This window comes from Diceros bicornis, chromosome 11 (assembly GCF_020826845.1).
Source record: "Diceros bicornis minor isolate mBicDic1 chromosome 11, mDicBic1.mat.cur, whole genome shotgun sequence".
Classification (NCBI taxonomy): domain Eukaryota; kingdom Metazoa; phylum Chordata; class Mammalia; order Perissodactyla; family Rhinocerotidae; genus Diceros; species Diceros bicornis.
In genome coordinates this window covers 38,611,550-38,631,527 of record NC_080750.1, presented here as the reverse complement: position 1 = coordinate 38,631,527, position 19,978 = coordinate 38,611,550, and the positions used below count along the sequence as shown (strand labels likewise).

General features: G+C 41.0%; 1 protein-coding gene across 7 annotated transcripts in view; it reads right to left on the bottom strand.

The window, feature by feature from the left end:
• DCLK2 (doublecortin like kinase 2) overlaps positions 1-12,722 on the bottom strand; it is a 141,316-nt gene extending 128,594 nt beyond the window's left edge. For 3 of the 7 annotated variants that reach the window (XR_009221548.1, XM_058550175.1, XM_058550173.1), the window contains exon 1: positions 11,668-12,719. Coding sequence is in view for 5 of the 7 variants with exons in the window: in XM_058550175.1 (XP_058406158.1) it covers positions 11,668-12,088 (421 nt within the window). In the remaining 2 variants the exon portion in view is untranslated. Of the gene's footprint in view, positions 1-11,667 lie in introns of all 7 variants that reach the window. The other 4 variants (XM_058550171.1, XM_058550172.1, XM_058550174.1 and 1 more) reach the window with 2 other exon arrangements.
• Between the last annotated feature and the right edge of the window lie 7,256 nt (positions 12,723-19,978).

The following is a 19,978-nucleotide window of genomic DNA, read 5'->3' as shown; positions in this document are numbered from 1 at the left end:
AGAGTCCAGGGCACTTTTTCAGTCCAATAAATATAATGTGTCTTTTAATCAATGGAATATGTATGGCTGTGTGTGTATACATATATGTTTTTAATAGCTAAATCACAGTAATCCCTCAACATTTAAAATGTCAATTCACTGTTAGAAATTACAAATAGCTACATGAAACCCTATGCCATTGGAAATCCAACAATCCAATGTTTTAGCCTACTCTTCTATCAGTTACTATAAAGTCTCCCATCTACCTCTGTTAAAATATTTACATTAACTGCTTAACACCATTAATTAGTTTGCAATAACAAACTATTTTGACATTCATAGCAGAAAATTCGTTATACAAAATTTGGACATCGAGACTACACTTAACTCTTGCAGTGGAAGCAAGCACTGAACTTTATGATGAAAAGGAAAACTTGTTTATAAGTCTAAACTGCAAAGACTCTTCAAGTTTCAGAAACACCCCCTCCCTGCCCACACACACAGATTTAAATATGGTAACACAGAAAAGGCAAGACAAAGAGAAAAGAAAAGAAAGCATGGCTGACACTTTAGGTCTAATATAAGCAAAAATCTTAGGAACCTAAATTCTTTCCTAACTTCCAAAACTGAGGGGAAAAAAGATTACTTTCAAAGGAATGTAACCAAGGAAAATAAATTCGAGTATGTTGCATCTATAAGATGGTTTCATGTCCTTCATCAAGTACAGCATTTGTGAGACTGTCCTACTGGGGGGATTATAATGTACATATCTCCATCTAAAGCACATCAGAGATGAGTTTCCACACTCACCGGTTAAGAAAAAATATAGAGTGAGGAAAAGTAAGACTGATTTATTATTCTGTTGTAGCAAACAACTTAATTGGGTTTTCTACCCAAACTGTACAGTGCCCAGAATTTAAACTTATGGGATGAGTAAAGTAACACCAAGTGCAGTGCTCTGGCCTGGATGCTGTTCTCACTCTGCACTCATTTGCTGTGCACCCCTGGGACCACTGCCGTAAAATTCACAAAATGAATACAATGGCCTTTCCTGCAGGGTAGGGCTGAGGACACAAAATGAGATCTTTCACCTCTAAATCCAGTGCTCTTTCAACACATCTGAGGACAAGTAGCTGAAACAAGTCATCTCCTAAAGTCCCACCCAGCTGTGCAGTCTACAATACCTTCTACTGAGAAAGGAGAACAAAAGGTACTTTGAACATCTGAATATCTATGAAGAGATATGCCCACAAATCCATGTTTCAGCATTGGAATTTAACTTTAGACAAAAGAAATTAGGTAAAAGTAAAAACAAAAATCTCCTACTCCCTAACCAAAAAGCTTTAAATCTCACCCACTGAAAAGGAAATTGTATCAAATCTCCTGGTAGGATGGAACCTATAGATCAGATCCATTATCTGTCTTTTCGCTCCTCACACCTGAGCCAACTATATCCCACAGTCTATAAGAGTTCATCATGGCAATTTTAATTCTGTGCTTATTTTGATGATAAGACTTAAAATGCTTATATCACCCTTTTTTGGAACATCTGAATGATGGCTTCTAAATCAAGTACAGCCAGGCCACACTGTGTCCACAGCCTCAACTCTTGGCATCAAGTAGTGTAACTGTGCTGAGAGTTAATGAGGAAAAAGTAGACTTAATATATGTAAAAGACATGTTCACAGCAAGTTAAGGCCAGAGGACATAATTTTACTCTGCAGGAATAAAAAATCATTAGTTGTAAAAAACTAACTCATTATACAGCATTCTGAAATACAGTACACCAAACTCAGCATTCAGTACCATGGTCACATTGGGAACACCAATTTAGTTTGAGCAAATAGTTTCCGTAGCTTTATATTGCTATTTTGCATTTTTTTTGGCTGCACAGTTTTGGTGGTATTTACATTACCAATTTTTGGGGTTTGTATCAGTGTGTAAGACCTATATGCACAAAGGTACACCTACCTTTATATTTATAAATATTTAAGTGACAACATAATTAAAGTAATTAAGGCAATACTGGGCTTCTGCAATTTGGTTGTTAGAGTTTTACATTGTTTTTCATTTTTACATATCCCAAACATTGATCAAGTTCGAGAAATACTGCAATCTGAAGAGTATTGAGAAAGAGAGAAACTCGCAAACCAAAATGTGCCCACCCATCTAATAATATTTGCAAATAAACTAGGGCTTAATGGATATAGTGTCAGTCTTCCAATTGGCTCACCATCTGAGCAGAGGTAAAACTTTCCTTGACAGAGTTTTACCAACTTCTAGAGACCTTTGCTTAACACCTTCCTCCTTCATCCCTTAAATCTCACTGTGAGTCTAAGAGGAAGACTTGGCCTCAGTTTTAAGCAGTAAATGATAATAAGCATGGCTTAAAAAGATTCAGTGCAAGTGATGAAGGATTCGGAAACCAGATGTTTATCCAAAAATGAGGTGATGTTCAGGGGACAGAGGGGAAGGGGAAATAGCAGAGGAAAGCATGACCACTGTCTCAAACCATCTGAAGGGCTGCTACGTAGAAATAGGATGAGCCTTATGTAGCTCCAAATGGTGGCTCTAGAATTACACAGGGGAGTTACAAGGACGTGAATTTTGGTTTAAGATGCTGATGACCACTATCATTTATTAAAGAGTTACTGCATGCTAGGACTCTGCTAAGTGTTTTATACACATTATAAGGTTCATGTGGAATCTTTTGGTTATTGGCTAAACTAATAAGAGATGAGTTTACATCAAGCTATTTCTCAAGTTTTCTCTCACAGAGGCTTGATGAACATAAGTATAAGCAGTAGTAAGTTTCCATAACTCCTTTTTTCTTTTTCTTGATTCTTTAGCAGATGAGGCAAAATACTGTTAAGTACAGCGACCAAGATGATGGGCAAGGGTATTGGGGAAGAGAGCATCAATTATTGCCTTTAAGAAATCGTTACATTGTTATTATTTAAAAAGTAACAAAGTCATCTGAAGCTTGTAAAACATACATAGTGAAGAAAGAGAGAAATCAATGACAAAATTGTATAACTTCTATTGTGATATACTTTGGTTGCAAGTGATTATAATTTAATCAACGTATAAACAACAGGTAACATAGGTCATAATTGTAGATTATTTTAGTCACTTTGAGATGTTAGTAAATGTTATAGTGTAATCAAAAGTACTTAAGTTTCTTTATCCATTCGTCCCTTGATGGGCACTTAGGTTGCTTCCAAGTCTTGGCTATTGTGAATAACGCTGCAATGAACACAGGGGTGCATGTACCTTTGCAAATTGGTGTTTTCAAGTTCTTTGGATAAATACCCAGCAGTGGAATAGCTGGATCATATGGTAGTTCTATCCTTGATTTTTTGAGAAATCTCCATACTGTTTTCCATAGTGGCTGGACCAGTTTGCACTCCCACCAGCAGTGTATGAGAGTTCCCTTCTCTCCACATCCTCTCCAACACATGTTGTTTCCTGTCTTGTTAATTATAGCCATTGTGACGGGCGTGAGGTGGATAAAGAAGCTGTGGTATATATACACAATGGAATACTACTCAGCCATAAGAAACGATGAAATCCAGCCATTTGTGACAACATGGATGGACATTGAGGGTATAATGCAAAGTGAAATAAGTCAGAGGGAGAAGGTCAAATACCGTATGATTTCCTTCATTAAGTAGTAGATAATAACAACAATAAACAAACACATAGGGACAGAGATTGGATTGGTGGTTACCAGAGGGGAAGGGGGGAGGGAGGAGGGTGAAAGGGATAATTCGGTACATGTGTGTGGTGATGGGTTGTAATTAGTATTTTGGTGGTGAACATGATGTAATCTATGCAGAAATAGAAGTACAATGACGTACACCTGAAACTTTTACAATGTTATAAACCAATGTTACTGCAATAAACAAAAAATTAAAAAAAAAAAAAAAGTACTTAAGTTGATCTCACAAACTAGTATTTTCCCATTCCTTCAGTCTATAATGTAGTAGCTTCTGACTAATTACAATATGACTAGTCTACTATGAAGGCTGCAGAAGACATGGTAAACAGGATACAATACCATGGATTAGAATAAAAATTATAGCATGTCTTAAGGAATGAAAGAGTATTCATCTAAATTCTAGCCTTAAAATATTTCCAACTCATAGAATTTAAAAGATGCCAGATTGTATAAAAACTATATATGAAATAAATTTGCTGAAGACAATGCTTAAAATAAGAATAAATGCTAAAGATGAAAAAAAACTAAGTTTTAGCCATGTCAGAGAACTAACTCAAAGCAGATACTGAAAACGTTAGGAGCTTAGAATAATCCTGGGAATTAAACACACACAAGAAATAAAGGTGCGGGCCGGCCCCGTGGCTTAGCAGTTAAGTGCACGCACTCCGCTACTGGCAGCCCGGGTTCGGATCCCGGGCGCGCACCGACGCACCGCTTCTCCGGCCATGCTGAGGCCGCGTCCCACATACAGCAACTAGAAGGATGTGCAACTATTACATACAACTATCTACTGGGGCTTTGGGGAAAAAAAAGGAGGAGGATTGGCAATAGATGTTAGCTCCGAGCTGGTCTTCCTCAGCAAAAAGGGGAGGATTAGCATGGATGCTAGCTCAGGGCTGATCTTCCTCACAAAAAAAAAAGCAATAAAGGTGCAAGAATTTGGTTATGACAGATGTCTAAAGAGAAAAATCAAGTCAGGTATCTCAGAAACTAGTGAAACTGATAAATTGTTAAAATGTAACTATATCACATAATTTTTCTTGAAAAACTTATTTAAAAACTGAAATATGAAGGGTCAAGGAACATTTGCCTTTCACATGAACTTATTCTACCTCCGCATATGTAGCCAACTGTCCAGCTGGCTGTCTTAACCAAGAAAGATTTTTTAAAACACCTATATTCATCCCACCTATTAAATATCTTATATATGGGTCAAAAGTAAAATTAGTGATCAAACATCATGTGCCAGAAGTATTTGCTGCATGGGATAATGAAATGAACAAGACAACTGTGGTCCCAGCCCTCATTAGGTTTGTAATTTTCCCTTTCCTGAGAACATTCTATGGGGAAGATCCTCCTGTAGATTATTGAGGGTTCTAAGAACTCCATCTAAACCTGGGTAACCACATCTGATCACAAAATCTGGCCAACTTTTAAAGAGAGACCGCAGCCAGACACAGCCAAGATCATTTCTCTTTCCCACTCCCAAAAGCATTTCCCAAGATCACTGAGCTTTAAAAGGGAAAAGGGCCTTACCAATTACCTAACTTGACTTTCATTTTACAGATGAGGAAACCAAGGTCAAGCACGGCAATTCTGCAGAATGTGAATGCACAGACCCTATTTTGCAGGTATATAGGATAACGCATTTTATTTCAGGAACCATACAGGAAGCATCCTAAAACTGTCTTTACACCTACAATGACTGATGAACTACTGCAATCTTCATTGTCCAAATATAAATGACTAACAGGTTTGGCTGCAGAAGTGATGGAGCCCTGGACTGCTGATCTATAATGACCTATGTAAACCTCAGGGGTAGGAATGAATCCTATTTCCTCACAGGTGGTAGAACATAGCGGTTAAGAATACAGAAGTTCAAAAGCCAGGGAGAAAGGCCTCAAGTTCCAGCCCCACCTCTTACCATTGGTGAAAGGAGGCAATTTTTTTTTTCCTCTCTGAGCCTCAGCTGCCCCGTTTGTAAAATGGGGTAGACAATGAAGCCATATTTCACAGGGTATTATAAGAGTTAAATGAGAAGAAACATGTAAAGTACCTCACACAATGACTGCATATAACACACCTAATAAATGGTAGCAAAGCTGAAAAGAAAAGGACTCCTAATTCTTAGGGTAGTGATTTACTTTCTCAGTAGAAGAGACAACAGATGCGGTAGGAGCATGGGTGGGTAGGGATGAGGAGAAAAGAGACCTAGCCATTGCAGCCCCACTGGGCCTCCCTGCAATGAAGAAAGAAGTTTGACAACCACTGCCCAAGGGAATCTAGTTTCCTTTATTTCACATCACAGGACCATAAAACACCCATTTCCATAGTTTAAACCCTCAAGAAATATTGATCTTTTCTTATAATTACCAGAGTAACATTGTGTCATACTCTAATCTCATAAATGCTCTCCCAAATAGTCCCTTTCTTCCCCCAACCCTTTAGAATTCTTTATTCTTCAAAAGAAAATTTCTCTTCCCGTTACCTCTGGAAAGAGCTTATTATGCAGCTATATTATAATAGTACATCTGAATCTCCCTGTTTTAAGGAAATCCTTGAGATGAAGAGAACAATCAGATTTATGGAAGCAAGTATTATGGAAGAGTCATTCTTTCCACAATGAAGAGTCAGCGTAGCATCTTTGATTTATCTGAAACAATTTTTCAAAATACATATTTTCACAGATATGTAGGAACAACCTTATTCAAACTTCCCTTGACAACCAAGGGACTTAGAGCTATAATCATTTTCTGGGCTATTTATTCAATGAATTTATTATGTGTCCAAGCTCCCTTAGCTCACGATGCTCTCAGTCTAGTGCAAAAGATAGACCCAATATACCACTAATTACAAAGATAAGTGTCATTACAGACGTAAAGAAAAATGCTGTGAATAAGCAGAGGGAAGAGTTATAAGCTTGACCTCAGGCCTTGGCTCCAGCCTCTGTTCCTCTGGGAAGCCTTTTTCATCATCCTGGCCAATGTGGCTCTCCTGTCCCCATCTCATTACCACTTCATTTACAGCACTTCACAGCTGGAACCATCTTTGTGCGCACGCGTGTGTGTGTGTGTGTGTGTGTGTGTGTGTGTGTGTACACATTTGCTATCTCTCTTTCTCTAGAATGTGAGCATCTTGAGAGGAGAAATGTACCCCCAGCACCTGGAATAACAACAAATATGCTCTCGATCAACAACTATTTGAGACCAACATCCTTGAGTTCTGGGAAGCGATTTCATAGGGAGGTAATATTTGAAGTGGGTCTTGAAGAATCTAGGAGTCTGCCAGGGAGAAAAGGCTTTGCAGACCTAAAATTCAATGTTAAATGGCCATGTCTAATTATCATATATACCTCTAATGTGTATTGCTTTTGACGTCTATGTGCGAATATTTTGTAATTCATGGGTTTATATTTCTTTCCTCACACAACAAGTTCCAAGAGCTCAGTTTCTATCATTACTATAAAAATCTACCTTTCGGGGGGAAAAACTCCTATAATCTGGGTTCTTCGGGAGACTCATTTTTACTTAAAGATGCTCTCAGTAACTGTATTTTGGTGTAACACCTTCAAAGAGACTGACCTAACCAAACAGATTCAATAAACTAGGCTTAGTAGAAGAACTTCAGAGATTTCAAGTGCTTTATTTCTTTAGAACCTTATTTTTCTTAAATTCAAGTTAACTCAAGCTAATTTTCAGGTTAACTTAATGGAAGAATGGAAGTATCACTTGCAAAATAATAAAAATTCTCTCATATGCCAAAAAATTCAATAAGCTTATTTACTGTTGATTGAGGTAAAAATAACACAAAATGACATTTTACTTTGGAATGAGAGAGGCAGAGACAGGTAGCTATTAGTTTTCTTGGCTCTTAGCAAATACTTCATCAGAGCCATACACTCATTCACTACTTGGTAGTAAGACATCTGCAGCCTCACCAATTTTCTAGAAGACAGGTTGTGGGTAGGGAAAGGCAGCCCAGGCCATACACTCAGCAAAGAACTACTTAGGTAGGGGAAAGATATATACTTTTAGACTAGAAGGGATCTAACTTAGCGGGGTGATTTGTCAACCTCTCATTCAACAGAAAAGGACACTGAGGTCCAGAGAACTGAAGTGAATGTTTCTCAAATCCACGGTTAGTAAAACCCAGGGATTCTGACTAGGTCAGGCACTGGTTCTACTATCTGTGAGCATATCTCTTCAGGCCACCAAAATTTTACAAATACAGCCAAAATGTCCAGATGGGGAGAACACTCATGGAACAAAACTAAGACTAGGAGCTCTGACTCTTAGCCTTGAACATGAGAACTTAAGAACGAGTCATCTGGACATCCTCAGGTGTCTACCAGAGATGCTACGAGCTTGGCTGGCTCGTGGCCTCAGATAGCTCAACCTGATTTTCCCAATATTGACTGTTATGACTCATGGTCCTCCTCTGAGAGAAGATCTTCATTCAGTTTTAGAATAAACAGGATTACAGGGATGCACAGCACCAATTCAGTGAAATTAATCTAGCAAAGGGAGGTAAAGCAATAGGCTGAAGATGCCTGCTGGTTTAGTGCAGCTCAGGAGGAGTGCCAGCCAACACTGAACACTGTTTTTAGTCTCCAGAGACTCGCAAGGTCAAGGGCAGAAGAAAAAATCTGGGCCATGCAAATTTCTTTTATCATCTGAATTCAACGGCATTGGGGCTCTGAATGAGTGTTCGTGCCCGACTGTCTTGAGTCATCACTTTCTATTCTTCACTAAAAACATTTTAGAAAAATGTTTTAGGAAAAACAATATCTCCTAACCTACAAATTTCATGGGATGGAAGAGCCAGAGGAGAGGACAAACATAATGGTGTAAAAAAACAGTATCAGAGAATCTTTACTAACAACAATGAACTAAGACAAAAAACAACAAATGTTGGAGAGGATGTGGAGAAACAGGAACCCTCATACACAGCTGATGGGAATGCAAACTGGTACAGCCTCTATGGAAAACGGTATGGAGGTTCCTCAAAGAATTAAAAATAGAAATACCCTATGATCCAGCTATCCCACTACTGGGAATCTATCCAACGAACCTGAAATCAACAATCCAAAGAGGCTTATGCACCCCTATGTTCACTGCAGCATTATTCACCATAGCCAAGAAGTGGAAGCAACCTAAATGTCCCTCGACTGCTGAGTGGATAAAGAAGACGTCGTATATATACACAATGGAATACTACTCAGCCATAAAAAAGACAAAATCGCCCCATTTGCAACAACATGGATGGGACTGGAGGGTATTATATGAAGTGAAATAAGCCAGAAAGAGAAAGACACACACTTTATGATCTCATTCATATGTGGAATATAAACCAACATGTGGACAGAGAAAACTGTATTGTGGTTACCAGGGGCAATGGGGGTAGGGGGTGGACACAACGGGTGAAGGGAGACATATATATGGTGATGGAAAAACAAAAACGTACAACCCAAAATTTCACAATGTTGTAAACTATTAAAACACCAAAAAAAAAAAAATGAATTAAGACAAAATAGTCAATTTTGACAATACGGGCAATACCACAAACCTATTTTTACTGATGCAGATAACAACTCCACAGGTAGCCTGTTAGTTCTTCTGCATGATAAATTTGAACACTCGCACAATTTTAACTAAAAGTTGAAACTATTTAAATTTTCAAGTGATTGATATTAAACACTGATGATTCTTTCTCTTCTTAGAAACTGCCTTGCAACAGGGTATTCCACTCATTTTGTGGGAAACTCAAGACTTAGACAAAGATCCACTATCAGAGAGAATGCCACTATGACAAAAGAAGGGCACAAATTTTCTTCTTCTGCAGTAATTTTGTTATACTGAATACTGCTTGAAACAAGTGGGCAATTGGCTTGATTAGGGAAACATTTCTGTTGTGCAAATATCTGTATTATAACTATCATTATTCATCATATTGTGGGGTAAATTGGACCCTTACATACTTACGGTTCCCCGTCCTTCAAAATCAGTGAATGAATGATTGGAAGGAAATTTGTCAACCTTCAATTTAGAGCTGAAACTACAGTTTGAGGATTCAACTCAGTGGACCATGCACCTCCTGGGCAATGACAAACTCAACGTACAGTACATGCTCTCGTTAATTAATGCACACAATGGTCATCTTGATCTTCTCCCCTATGGTGATATTCATCTTTGGAGTCCATTAATCTCATGTAGCAAACACACTGTTAAAATTACTTCAGAGAAGGATATTAAAATTGCCGTCCCTCCTCAGACCACACCAGGCACAGTATCCCAAGGGCATGTGAGTAATAAGTGCTTAAGGAATAGGCATTGCCTCGATCCTTCTACAGGGCTGCTAATATAGCCTTGGGTCAGTCAGAAAATTGGTTACTCAGTTTTGAAATATCTAGGCAAATGTTGCTTTTAACTATTTAGCGTGATAAAGACATTTTAACAATGTGTCTTCCTTTTACTTACACTCCTCTTGTTGTCATCACCACCTCAGGATACCTTTAAAACCAAAACACACAATTGACTAAGACAACACGTGTGAAGTCAAAAAAACACACATGTAGACTAACAGACAACTTAATTTTGGTTGGGTCCTCATGTAGCCAGGGCAAAGAAAACTTTTGGTAACAGCGACTCAACAGATAAACTCAACCACTTTCCCGACTCCTCCGAGTAGCTATATCAATTTATTGGCAATGAACTGTAGATGAAGGAGCATATACTGCAGCTACTGTGTGACAAGGCACGTTGCTTAAGTTTCCTCATGTGTAAAATGGGCATAAGGCCTTCAGAACATAATATAAGAACATGATGAGATAATATAAGAAAAACAGTTGGCTCAAAGTTGGGTTTCCTTTCTCTGCCAAGTCAATATTGCTACAAGGAATGTGCCATTTCCATTAAGAAAGATGCATGGGAGCAGACTGTATGTAAATATGCAGTCAGCACATACTTGGGTTCTATCTGATCTTTATAGGTGCTGTTTAGACCTGGAAACATATTCTTAACTACTTAGTAATGCTTTTCCTCCCTAAAAAGAAAGAAGAGTAAATATCGCAGGAATTCAAGGATGACACAACATATAGCCAAGCAGTCCCTTTGAGAATAACGTAGTTGACACTCTAAGATTACTAATTTATAATAGGCCCCAACTGCTGACTCCAATGGCCTCTACCTATCATCCTAACTAGCTACTTTCAGCAGGGGAGGAGGCAAGAGAGACTGACCCTGATTCACCTCATTACCAACCAAACATGGAAAACCCTTTCCCAGTGGTTCTCAGCCTTGGCTGCACATTCAAGTCACCTGGGGAGCTTTTAAAACTCCAGATGGCCAGACCACACCCCAAACCAATTACATCCGAATATGGGTGCGGGGGCAGGCACCCCTATTTTTTAAAGTCCCCCGTGATCCAAGATGCAGCCAAGGTTGAGAACCACTGTCTAGGATCACCCCTCCTGACCTCATGTAACTTCTGCTGAAAGCCAAACCAAGAAAGCCAACCTAGAGCGTTGAACAGAGCAGGTACAAGAGGGCCCCATAAGCTGGAACACCACAAGTGCCCGCACCAAGGTTCACACAGAGGGCTGAACAGACAGCTTATTAATTAGAGGGTTACCCAGATCCTTACGGGAGACCCACTTTTTCAAACAGTTCGCACTTCAAAAAATAAAATAGCAAGTTCGCCAATCTTGAAGGATGTCTCCAACGAAAGCCCGTTAGGAATTTTTTTGCTTTTTCTTCTTTAAGAAAAATCTCTTGGGAAAAACAGAGTACATGTGGGAACGCGCCCCACACACAGAGCCTACGGAAAAGCAGACAGAACCGCAGAATTCCCATGGCCGCCTAGAAAACACCCCGCAGGCTCCCCCCCTGCGCGGGGCGGGCGTGCGCGCGCGGCCGGCGGCCACTGCACCTGCTGGGCCGCACCTGCCGCGCCGGGCCCTCCCCTCCTACCTTCCAGCAGCTCGTCCAGGCTGGTGACCTTCCTGCTGCCGTCGATGGTGTAGATGGTGCGGACGCCCTGGGGCAGGTTCACGTTGTCTGACAGGGAGCGAGTGAGCTCCATGAGCAGCGCATCGAAGGACCGGAAGCGGTCGCTGGAGATGGCAAACACCAGGCCCTTGAAGTAGCGGTCCCCATTCCGGTAGAAGCGCGCCTTCTTGGCCTTCTTCTCCGAGCTCAGGGCCTGCAGGGTCCGCGTGCGGTAGAAGCTGCAGTGGGCACTGTGCGCCGGGCTGGGGATGAGCCCGTTTCCCTTGGGGCCCGAGCTGCTGCTGCCCCCGGAGGAGCCCGGCGCCCCTCGCCGCGACCCCGGCCGCGGCCTTTTGTCCCGTTCCTCAAAGTGCTCCAGCTCAATACTTCTGGTGCTGGCCATCACGGCTGCACCGAGGGCTCCCCACAAAAAAACACGTCCCGGCCAAAGCCTCCAGGTAGCCTGGTGTCAATGCGGGAACCAGTTCAGGGACGCCTGACTGCAAACGGCCTCAGAGCGCCGGGACACCTGGCTCTGACATCCCGCCCTCTCCCCGCAGGTGGGGCCGCGGAGGCAGCGGCCGCGTCGCGCCCCCCCTAAAAGTGGCCGCAGCGTCGAGCTGCCCAGCTCATTGTCCAGCGCGGCTCGCTCGGTCCTCCCGCCCGCCGGGGAGCCCCACGCCCCCCCAAGCGCCTCCTCCACCCAGCCACGCCTCACAACTCCCGCCTGGGAGCCGGCTAGGAGCCGCAAAGTTGGGCCGCCCGAGGCTCGCCCCGGGCCCGCGGCCGCACACAAAGCTCGGCGCCCGCCGCGGCTCGCGTCCGCCGGCGCTCCCGGGCGCGCTGAGGGGAAGGAAGCAAGGCGAGGGGGAGGGGCCGGGAGCGTGGGAGAGGCGCCGCGGGGGCGTCACGCCAGCCCCGGCCCGCCCACGCGCCCTGCCCGGGCCCGGGATGCCGCGCCGCCTCGCTCGCCCCCAGGCCCTGCCGGAGGGGCGGCGCGCGCGGGCCCGGGCGGAGAGGGCCGTGTGGGCCCCTTCCTCCCCAGAGCCCGGCCCTAGCGGGAAATAATGCACTGCGCCCTCTCCGCTGCCGGCCGGCCCGGCCCACCCGCGAGCATCCGCGCCCGGACCCGACTACGCCGCCTGCGCGGCCCGCCACAGGGCTGGAGGGGGCTCCCAGCCCCTAAAGGATGTCTGAGCCCCGGAGGGAGAGAGCGGGGCGAGGAGGCGATGCAGCACGAGAGGAGCGGCTCCTCCTGGGTCCTAGGCAGCCCCGGCCGCCTGACACCTACAAACCCGCGCAGCGCGCTAATGGGCGCAGCCGCGGCACGCGCTGCAACGCCTGGGAAACGTAACGGCGCAGGCCAAAAAAACTACAAAGGAAGGAGATTCAAGGGCAGAGATCACACTCTTAGCCAGCCTCCAAATGAGGAATCGAGGCCAAACTAGGGCAGAAATCCGAAACCTGGCATTAAATTTGGGCATAAAATGTATTTTTTTAAAAGGAAATTTGGACCTTTTTTAAAAAAAATTCTTTGATAAAACAGTTTCCATTGCAGATTCGCTAACATGGTTCGTTCAGTAACTTTGAATGAATGAATGATCAGAAGTTATTGGGTTTTGAGGGATTTATTTAATCAACAAATGGTTACTAAGAGCATGCCATGTGCCAGGCATTGTTTCGGTCACTGGGGATGGATCAGTAAAGAGGTAACACCTGCACCCCTCCCCACCTTACATTCAAGTGGTGTTTAATGTCAGTTTGAGCTTATTAAGTAAAAGGTCTAACATTTATAAGCACCCGTCATACTGGAAATCTTAACTTAGTAGTGACTGGTCAACAGTAAAAACATACTTTCCAAAGGCTTGTGGGAAACATTAGTTACTTCCATTCTGCCATCAGGGAAAGATGAAACTAAAAGATGTTTGGTCCCAATTTGACAGATGGGTAAGCCACCCTGAAACCTTAGGTTATTCAACACCTGGTTCTCTGAGTGGCCCTGGACAGCAAGTCCAAACCGACCTGTTAAGGTAGGAAGGCATGGATGCTTTTCTTGGCATGAACTGAATCCAGGAAGAGCATGAATAAGAGAAGACAAAAATATATGCAGCAGTTCTTCAGCAGCTGTGAAGTTGCCCTCACATGGTAAATGCCCCAGAAGATTCCTGCTCAGTGCACTATAGTTCCCCAAGGGCAGTCTCAGGGACATACCTGAGCATATATGAATTCTAGAACCAGGACTGGAGATGATGGGAAGTCAGAGCTGATCTGAGACTTTGATGTTGTTTTTCCAGGGGAAAAATTCTGAAGTATAATTAGGTCCACGGCCATAATAGCCCTCAACCGAGACCAATTAAATCAGAATTTCTGGGGATAGGCTTCTCCAACAGTGGTTTTTGAAAGTGTTCCTAATGTATAGTTAGGTTTCCAACCATAAGTTGTAGCATTAGGAGTCAAATGACAGATAGGGCTTCTTCTCCAACTTTGATATACTTACATGTAGTGGAGGAGTCTCATAAAATGCAGATTCTGATTCAGTAGGTCTGGGGTGGAATCTGAGCTTCTGTATTTCCAGCAAGCTCCTAGGTGATGTCAATGCTGCTGGTCTTGGTACCACACTTAGAGAAATAAGGAACTAAATGACCAATTCCCTGAGATAAGTCCCCATTAAGGACTTGTAAATGGCTTAAAAATGGGTGTGTTCATTTGTTAGTATTTCTCGGGGGTGGGGGGAGACTTTGTAATCTATTGCTGGAGTAACAAATTATCCCCAACTTAGTGATTTACAACAATAAACATATATTATCTCAGCAGTTTCCACAGGTCAGGAATCCAGGAACAGCTTCGCTCGAGATCTCATGAGATTGCAATTAAGATGTTGACTGGGGCCACAGTCATCTGAAGGTTAGACTGGTGTTGCCAGATACACTTCCAAGATGGCTCACTCTCATGGAAGTTGGTAGGAGGCCTCAGTTCCTCACCATAAGCATCTCTCTGTAGGGTCATTTGAGTGTTATCACAATTTCACTGGCTTCCGCCAGAGGAAGCATCCAAAAGAAAACAAAGTGGAAGCCACAGTGTCTTTTATGATGTAGCCTTGGAAGTCATACACTGTTATTCCCAAAATATCCTTAGGTAACACAGGTCAGCCTGTTCAACATGGGAGGAGACTACACAAGGGTATGACTACCAGGAGTCAAGGATCAGTGGGGTCATCTTGCAGGCTGGTAGCACAAGCTTCAGTCATTCAATCTTTAGGACACTGACATATACACATTTTTTCACTCAAAGATCTCTGATAAGATTTGGCCCTCTTTAAATTGTGAATACAATGACATAATATACCAGTATTTTAACATTATTCCCTAACATTGTATCCCTAAATTAAACAAAGATTACTGCTTTTCAGTGTGGCTGAGGGGAGAAGACAAAGTATTTCCAAAGCTGTTACTTAGTTAAAAAAAATTATTTTGCTCTTGCTCTTCACATTAATTTGTTCGACGAATTTTATCCCTGACCCTCACATAAGAATTAAGATGCAATCACTTTTCATAAGATATTTACTTAATGAATACGATATATATCAAGACCCAGTTGGCCAAAATTTGAAGATTTATTGAGGTGGAAAAAAATCCGTTTCAGCCTCACAATTCTAATGCAAACAAAATTTGGGACCTCTAGGTAGGCGATTATTGATTAATTTGGGTTACTTCATGATTTAAGATTTCTAGAACCAAAGCAAATTCTTCCCTTTCAAGCGAGTGCAGAATTTGCAGAGTAAGAGATTTGAACTGGCTTTCCTTTGTTAGGATACCCCTTTTTTTCTAACCAAGAAACACTCTGATTTGCTAATCATTCATCCTTCCAGAGATGGTCTAATTCTCCTTGGTGATTGCAAGGTCTACCAACTCTGTCTGCCAAGTCCTGATTTAAAGGGCTGCATTAGGAGGGGCTGGCAGCAGATGCCTCTTCACCACCTGGAAGCGCGTCTTGACTTTAGCTCTCTGTTGCTTGCGAATTCTCTATACCTTTTCCTAACCCCTCTGAATCTAACACATATCTGAAAAAAAACTTTAGTTCAAAGTACTTTAAACATGGCTTCATTTGTATGCTACAGAGACTCCAAGAATTTCATTCCAAAATCCCTTCTTTGTTTTTTGCGTGATTAGAAACAACCCCTTTTTGCTCTTGATCTATAATAATTTTAAATCACGAAGTATCTAGCGGCTGTGAAAATTTTGTTGGCAATATCCAAGAGGGGGCTCCTAAAAACCACTTGGGGCAGAAAAACTCAACCAGGCATGAAGGAGAGGTAATTGTTTTTTGTTCTCTACACTTCTCTTTGGATCACACAGGTTAGCAACACAATTTTAGAACTGCCTTTAGCCAAATGGGAGCAACTCCCTTTTCCCCTGCTCACCTCCCCACCTCCACTTTGACTAAGAAATACAATGCAAATTTTCATTTAGCATAATTTGTTTATATGAGATTTCATTATATACTTCCTCATGGAGCTTTACATAAGAAACTTGCCTTGCACGTTTCCTGGTTTTGCTTCATGCTACTTCTCCAATGCATTGGCTAGTCTTCACTTTTGGCTAGAAACTTCTGCTTTTAAAGGCAGTTTTCCAGCTACTCCATTATTTATTACATAAAGGATGCTGCTTGTGAACCTTTTAGACCACACTGTGCTGAGACTTTCTGCTGTCTCATGTTTTCCTTCCAGCTCACTGCATGCCAAGCATTTCTTCCAGAAGAAAAAGTGATGAAACAACTATTTTCAGTGAAAAGGCCTGGTGACTATGAACTTGAATTTTTGAAACTGAGCATTATTTTTTATTTCATTCTCTTTAATGATTATAAATTCTAGTGTTTTCTGTTAAGCTTTAACAGGAAAGGTTATAAAGCAAAGAGGCTCAGAAAGAAGCTCTCTACCTCTACCCCATAACCTGTACCCAGACTGGAAAAAAAATTCAGACAAACTGTTCTCTCATTTGTGGTTTCACCTTGGTAGCTTTGCTGTCCTTTTCAGCCATGATTCTTATAGCACTTGCCAAGTATATTAATGACTTCTTTGCAAATATATATCAGGGAATGATTAAAACTACCTTTTCAGGTTCAGAAAATTCAAATTTAGTTCATTGGTTAAGTCTTTCAAAAATTCCAAGTTTAATTTTTTAATGAAAATATCAGATGAATTGAAGAAAAAGTCAAATATGCATGCTTTAAATATATATAGCACACAAACACTTTTTCCTGTGAGAAAACTGTGGTTGACTAGTTCTTCCTGTTGGTACGTTTCGCTTCCACAAAGTAACTAGGACAAAGGCTCCCACTTTTCATGTAAGTTCCATATATTGGAATTATACTCAGTTACTTTTGTCTCTTGCTAGTTAAGCTGCCATAATTGTTAAAATGAAAATAACAAAAACATTAAAATTATATAGCAACTTTTTCTTAGAAATTAGAATTTTTTTCTCTTAAATCTCCCTAAAAAGAAAATCTATGCAGGTAGTAGTAGTCCTACTTTCCAGATAAGGGAATCCAGGCACAGTGAGTGATTTTCAACAATTACTTTAATAATATCAAAAGTGAAAGACATGGAAAAGTACTATAGTACTCTCATTTTGTTTCTGTAGAATAATATTTCCCAAACCCAATATAATATTTACTCTTTGAATCTAAGCTTTTTGCTTCATTTAAAATTCAAAAAGAATTATTTATGTTAAGATCGATTATGATTTTAGTGGTTTCCTCCTCTCAGTAGCACATTCCATGTTTGTATATGTGGGAGATCAAAATTTGGCCACCCTGAAATATATCTCTTTACCTTGATTGTTTTCTCTGAAGGACATTTGACCTCCCCCACTAACTGCCTAAAAAATTTGACATGGTGGCTCCTTCCTGGAACAGATCTTCCATCTGATGGCTGTAATATAATGTAAAATAGATGTTACAATAGGAAAGGCACCAACAAGCCCATCTTATCAGAAATTCTGTCTCTCTGGCCACATTCTCTGGATGGCCCTGCGAGGAGTTGCCAGACAAACATTTACATTTATAAGGGAAATCTCCATTTGTAAAGGTATCTCCCTCTCTGTTTGGAGAAGAGAGGGGGATGAGCTCATTTCTAGTGACTTATCAATGTAGAAGGTGATGACTTAAATCTGCATAATAACCTTACTCTTGTTTACTGTGCTTTAGTGGTAATCTCCTGTAACTGACACCCCCCACCCCCAACATCCTCCTTTGTCTTTAGAAGAAGATGGTATTTAAGATGAGAATTTCTGCTATTGTGTTGAGAAACGCAGTGTCCCTGCTTTCTCCCATGTATACATGTTATTAAACTTGGTATTATTTTCTCCTGCTAACCTGTCTTGTTGATTATTTGGCCAGCCAGAAGAACCTTAAGGGAAAGGGCAGAGGGAGATTAGCCCTCTTCCCCCGACATATAAAAACTGAATGTGACAAACTATGTTCCTGTCATTCTGAATGTTAGATTAAAATAATGATGGTCATGAGTACTTAAAGGACAATAAAGCTTTTATAATGATTAATAAGTAGTTATGACCTAGTTAAAGAAACAGATTTATAGATGAGGAAATCAGAAAGGAAAGATTAAGCAGCAGAGATAGAAATTGACTCCAGGGTATGCTGACTCTAGGAAAAGTTCATTTTGAGACTTCAAAACTCATTAATCACAAAAGAGATCTGTCTCTTTAGGAATTTATAATTAAAAATTAATGATCTTTATACTTACAGTAGGTTTATAATGCAAATTAGCTGGTTATTTGAGGACAAATGTTCTGTACCCCATACACATATTTGAAATATTCAAATGTTAAAACAATATAATTATGTTATATATGGAAATAGTGATACTACTCAGACTTGGTCAGTCCCTTTTAGTAAATCTATACTCATTTGGTAATGTATTTAAGTTTAAAAAATAATTTTTCCTTGGTACTTCACAGAGTCCTATCTGAAATAATTGCTATTGATCATGATTTACTATTCACATAAAAGATTTGATATATATATGTGTGTGTGTATATATGTGTGTGTATATATATATATATATACACACAACATTTAAGGTGAAGAGGTATATGCGTGTGATTACCTGATAATATACATCTTAATGTAACTGATGATTACTTGATAATATATATCTTAGTGGAACTGATATATTCATTTTTTTGTGTGTGTGTGTGAGGAAGATCAGCCCCGAGCTAACATCTGCCAATCCTCCTCTTTTTGCTGAGGAAGACTGGCCCCGGCCTAACATCCATGCCCATCTTCCTCTACTTTATATGGGACGCTGCCACAGCATGGTCTGACAAGCAGTGAGTCGGTGCTAGCCCAGGATCCGAACCCGAGAACCCCGGGCCGCTGCAGCGGAGTGCACGCTCTTAACCGCTTGCGCCACGGGGCCGGCCCTTGATATGTTCGTTTTTAATAGCTTGACAGCAATATAAAATTACATTTCTTTCAGTATTGAAATTAATTACAATTAATTACTATGTATTTATTACTACAATAATAATATTTTTCTTCCTAGGATTTCTCTCTCTGGTGATAAGTAGAACTCCTGGGGGGTCTTACTTGCTTCAAAAGTTTAATCAAATGTCCTCATGAAGAGAAAGCTCTCAAATGAGTCGGCCCTCCAGGGGCCTCTGTCCCAGGTGCTGTTGCTGTGTCAGTGCCCTGAAATGTCTGATACATTCTGATGACCAGCTCATGGGCGGCAACTCTGGGCCCAGCAACAGTTTCTAGAAGTATAGAGAAGAAAGAAGGGTGTCTCTTTCTCTCTCTCTCCTCCTTTCTCTCAAAACAAATAAATAAAATCTTGGTGCTAACTTGGAATAAAAATCTGTTCCAGGGTAAATTATATTCTTTTCCACTTAGACATAGAATGATTGGCTAAAAAAAAGTTAAAGATCTGGCTTTCTAATTAGAACTATGTAGAAAATGGAGTATGTTGAAGTATTTACAAATAATTCTCCTTTAAATTCTTATTTGTTAAGAAGGACTATCTTAATCTCTTCAGCCTTCTCAGATTCCTTTAATAGACTTGGCAAGGCCTGAATACGTAAATGATAGGTTTTGTAACATTATGGAAATTCTGCAAACCACTATTAATAGCCCAGTTGTTTCTCATGGAATGGTTCTGAAGTTACCTACCTCATATCATGTAGTTTACTAGTTTGTTGCACAATTCGGTGGGGAATTCTTAAAAATAATTCTTAAAATTCTTAGAATGTTAAGGGAAGGGAAGCAGAGAAGTGCAATA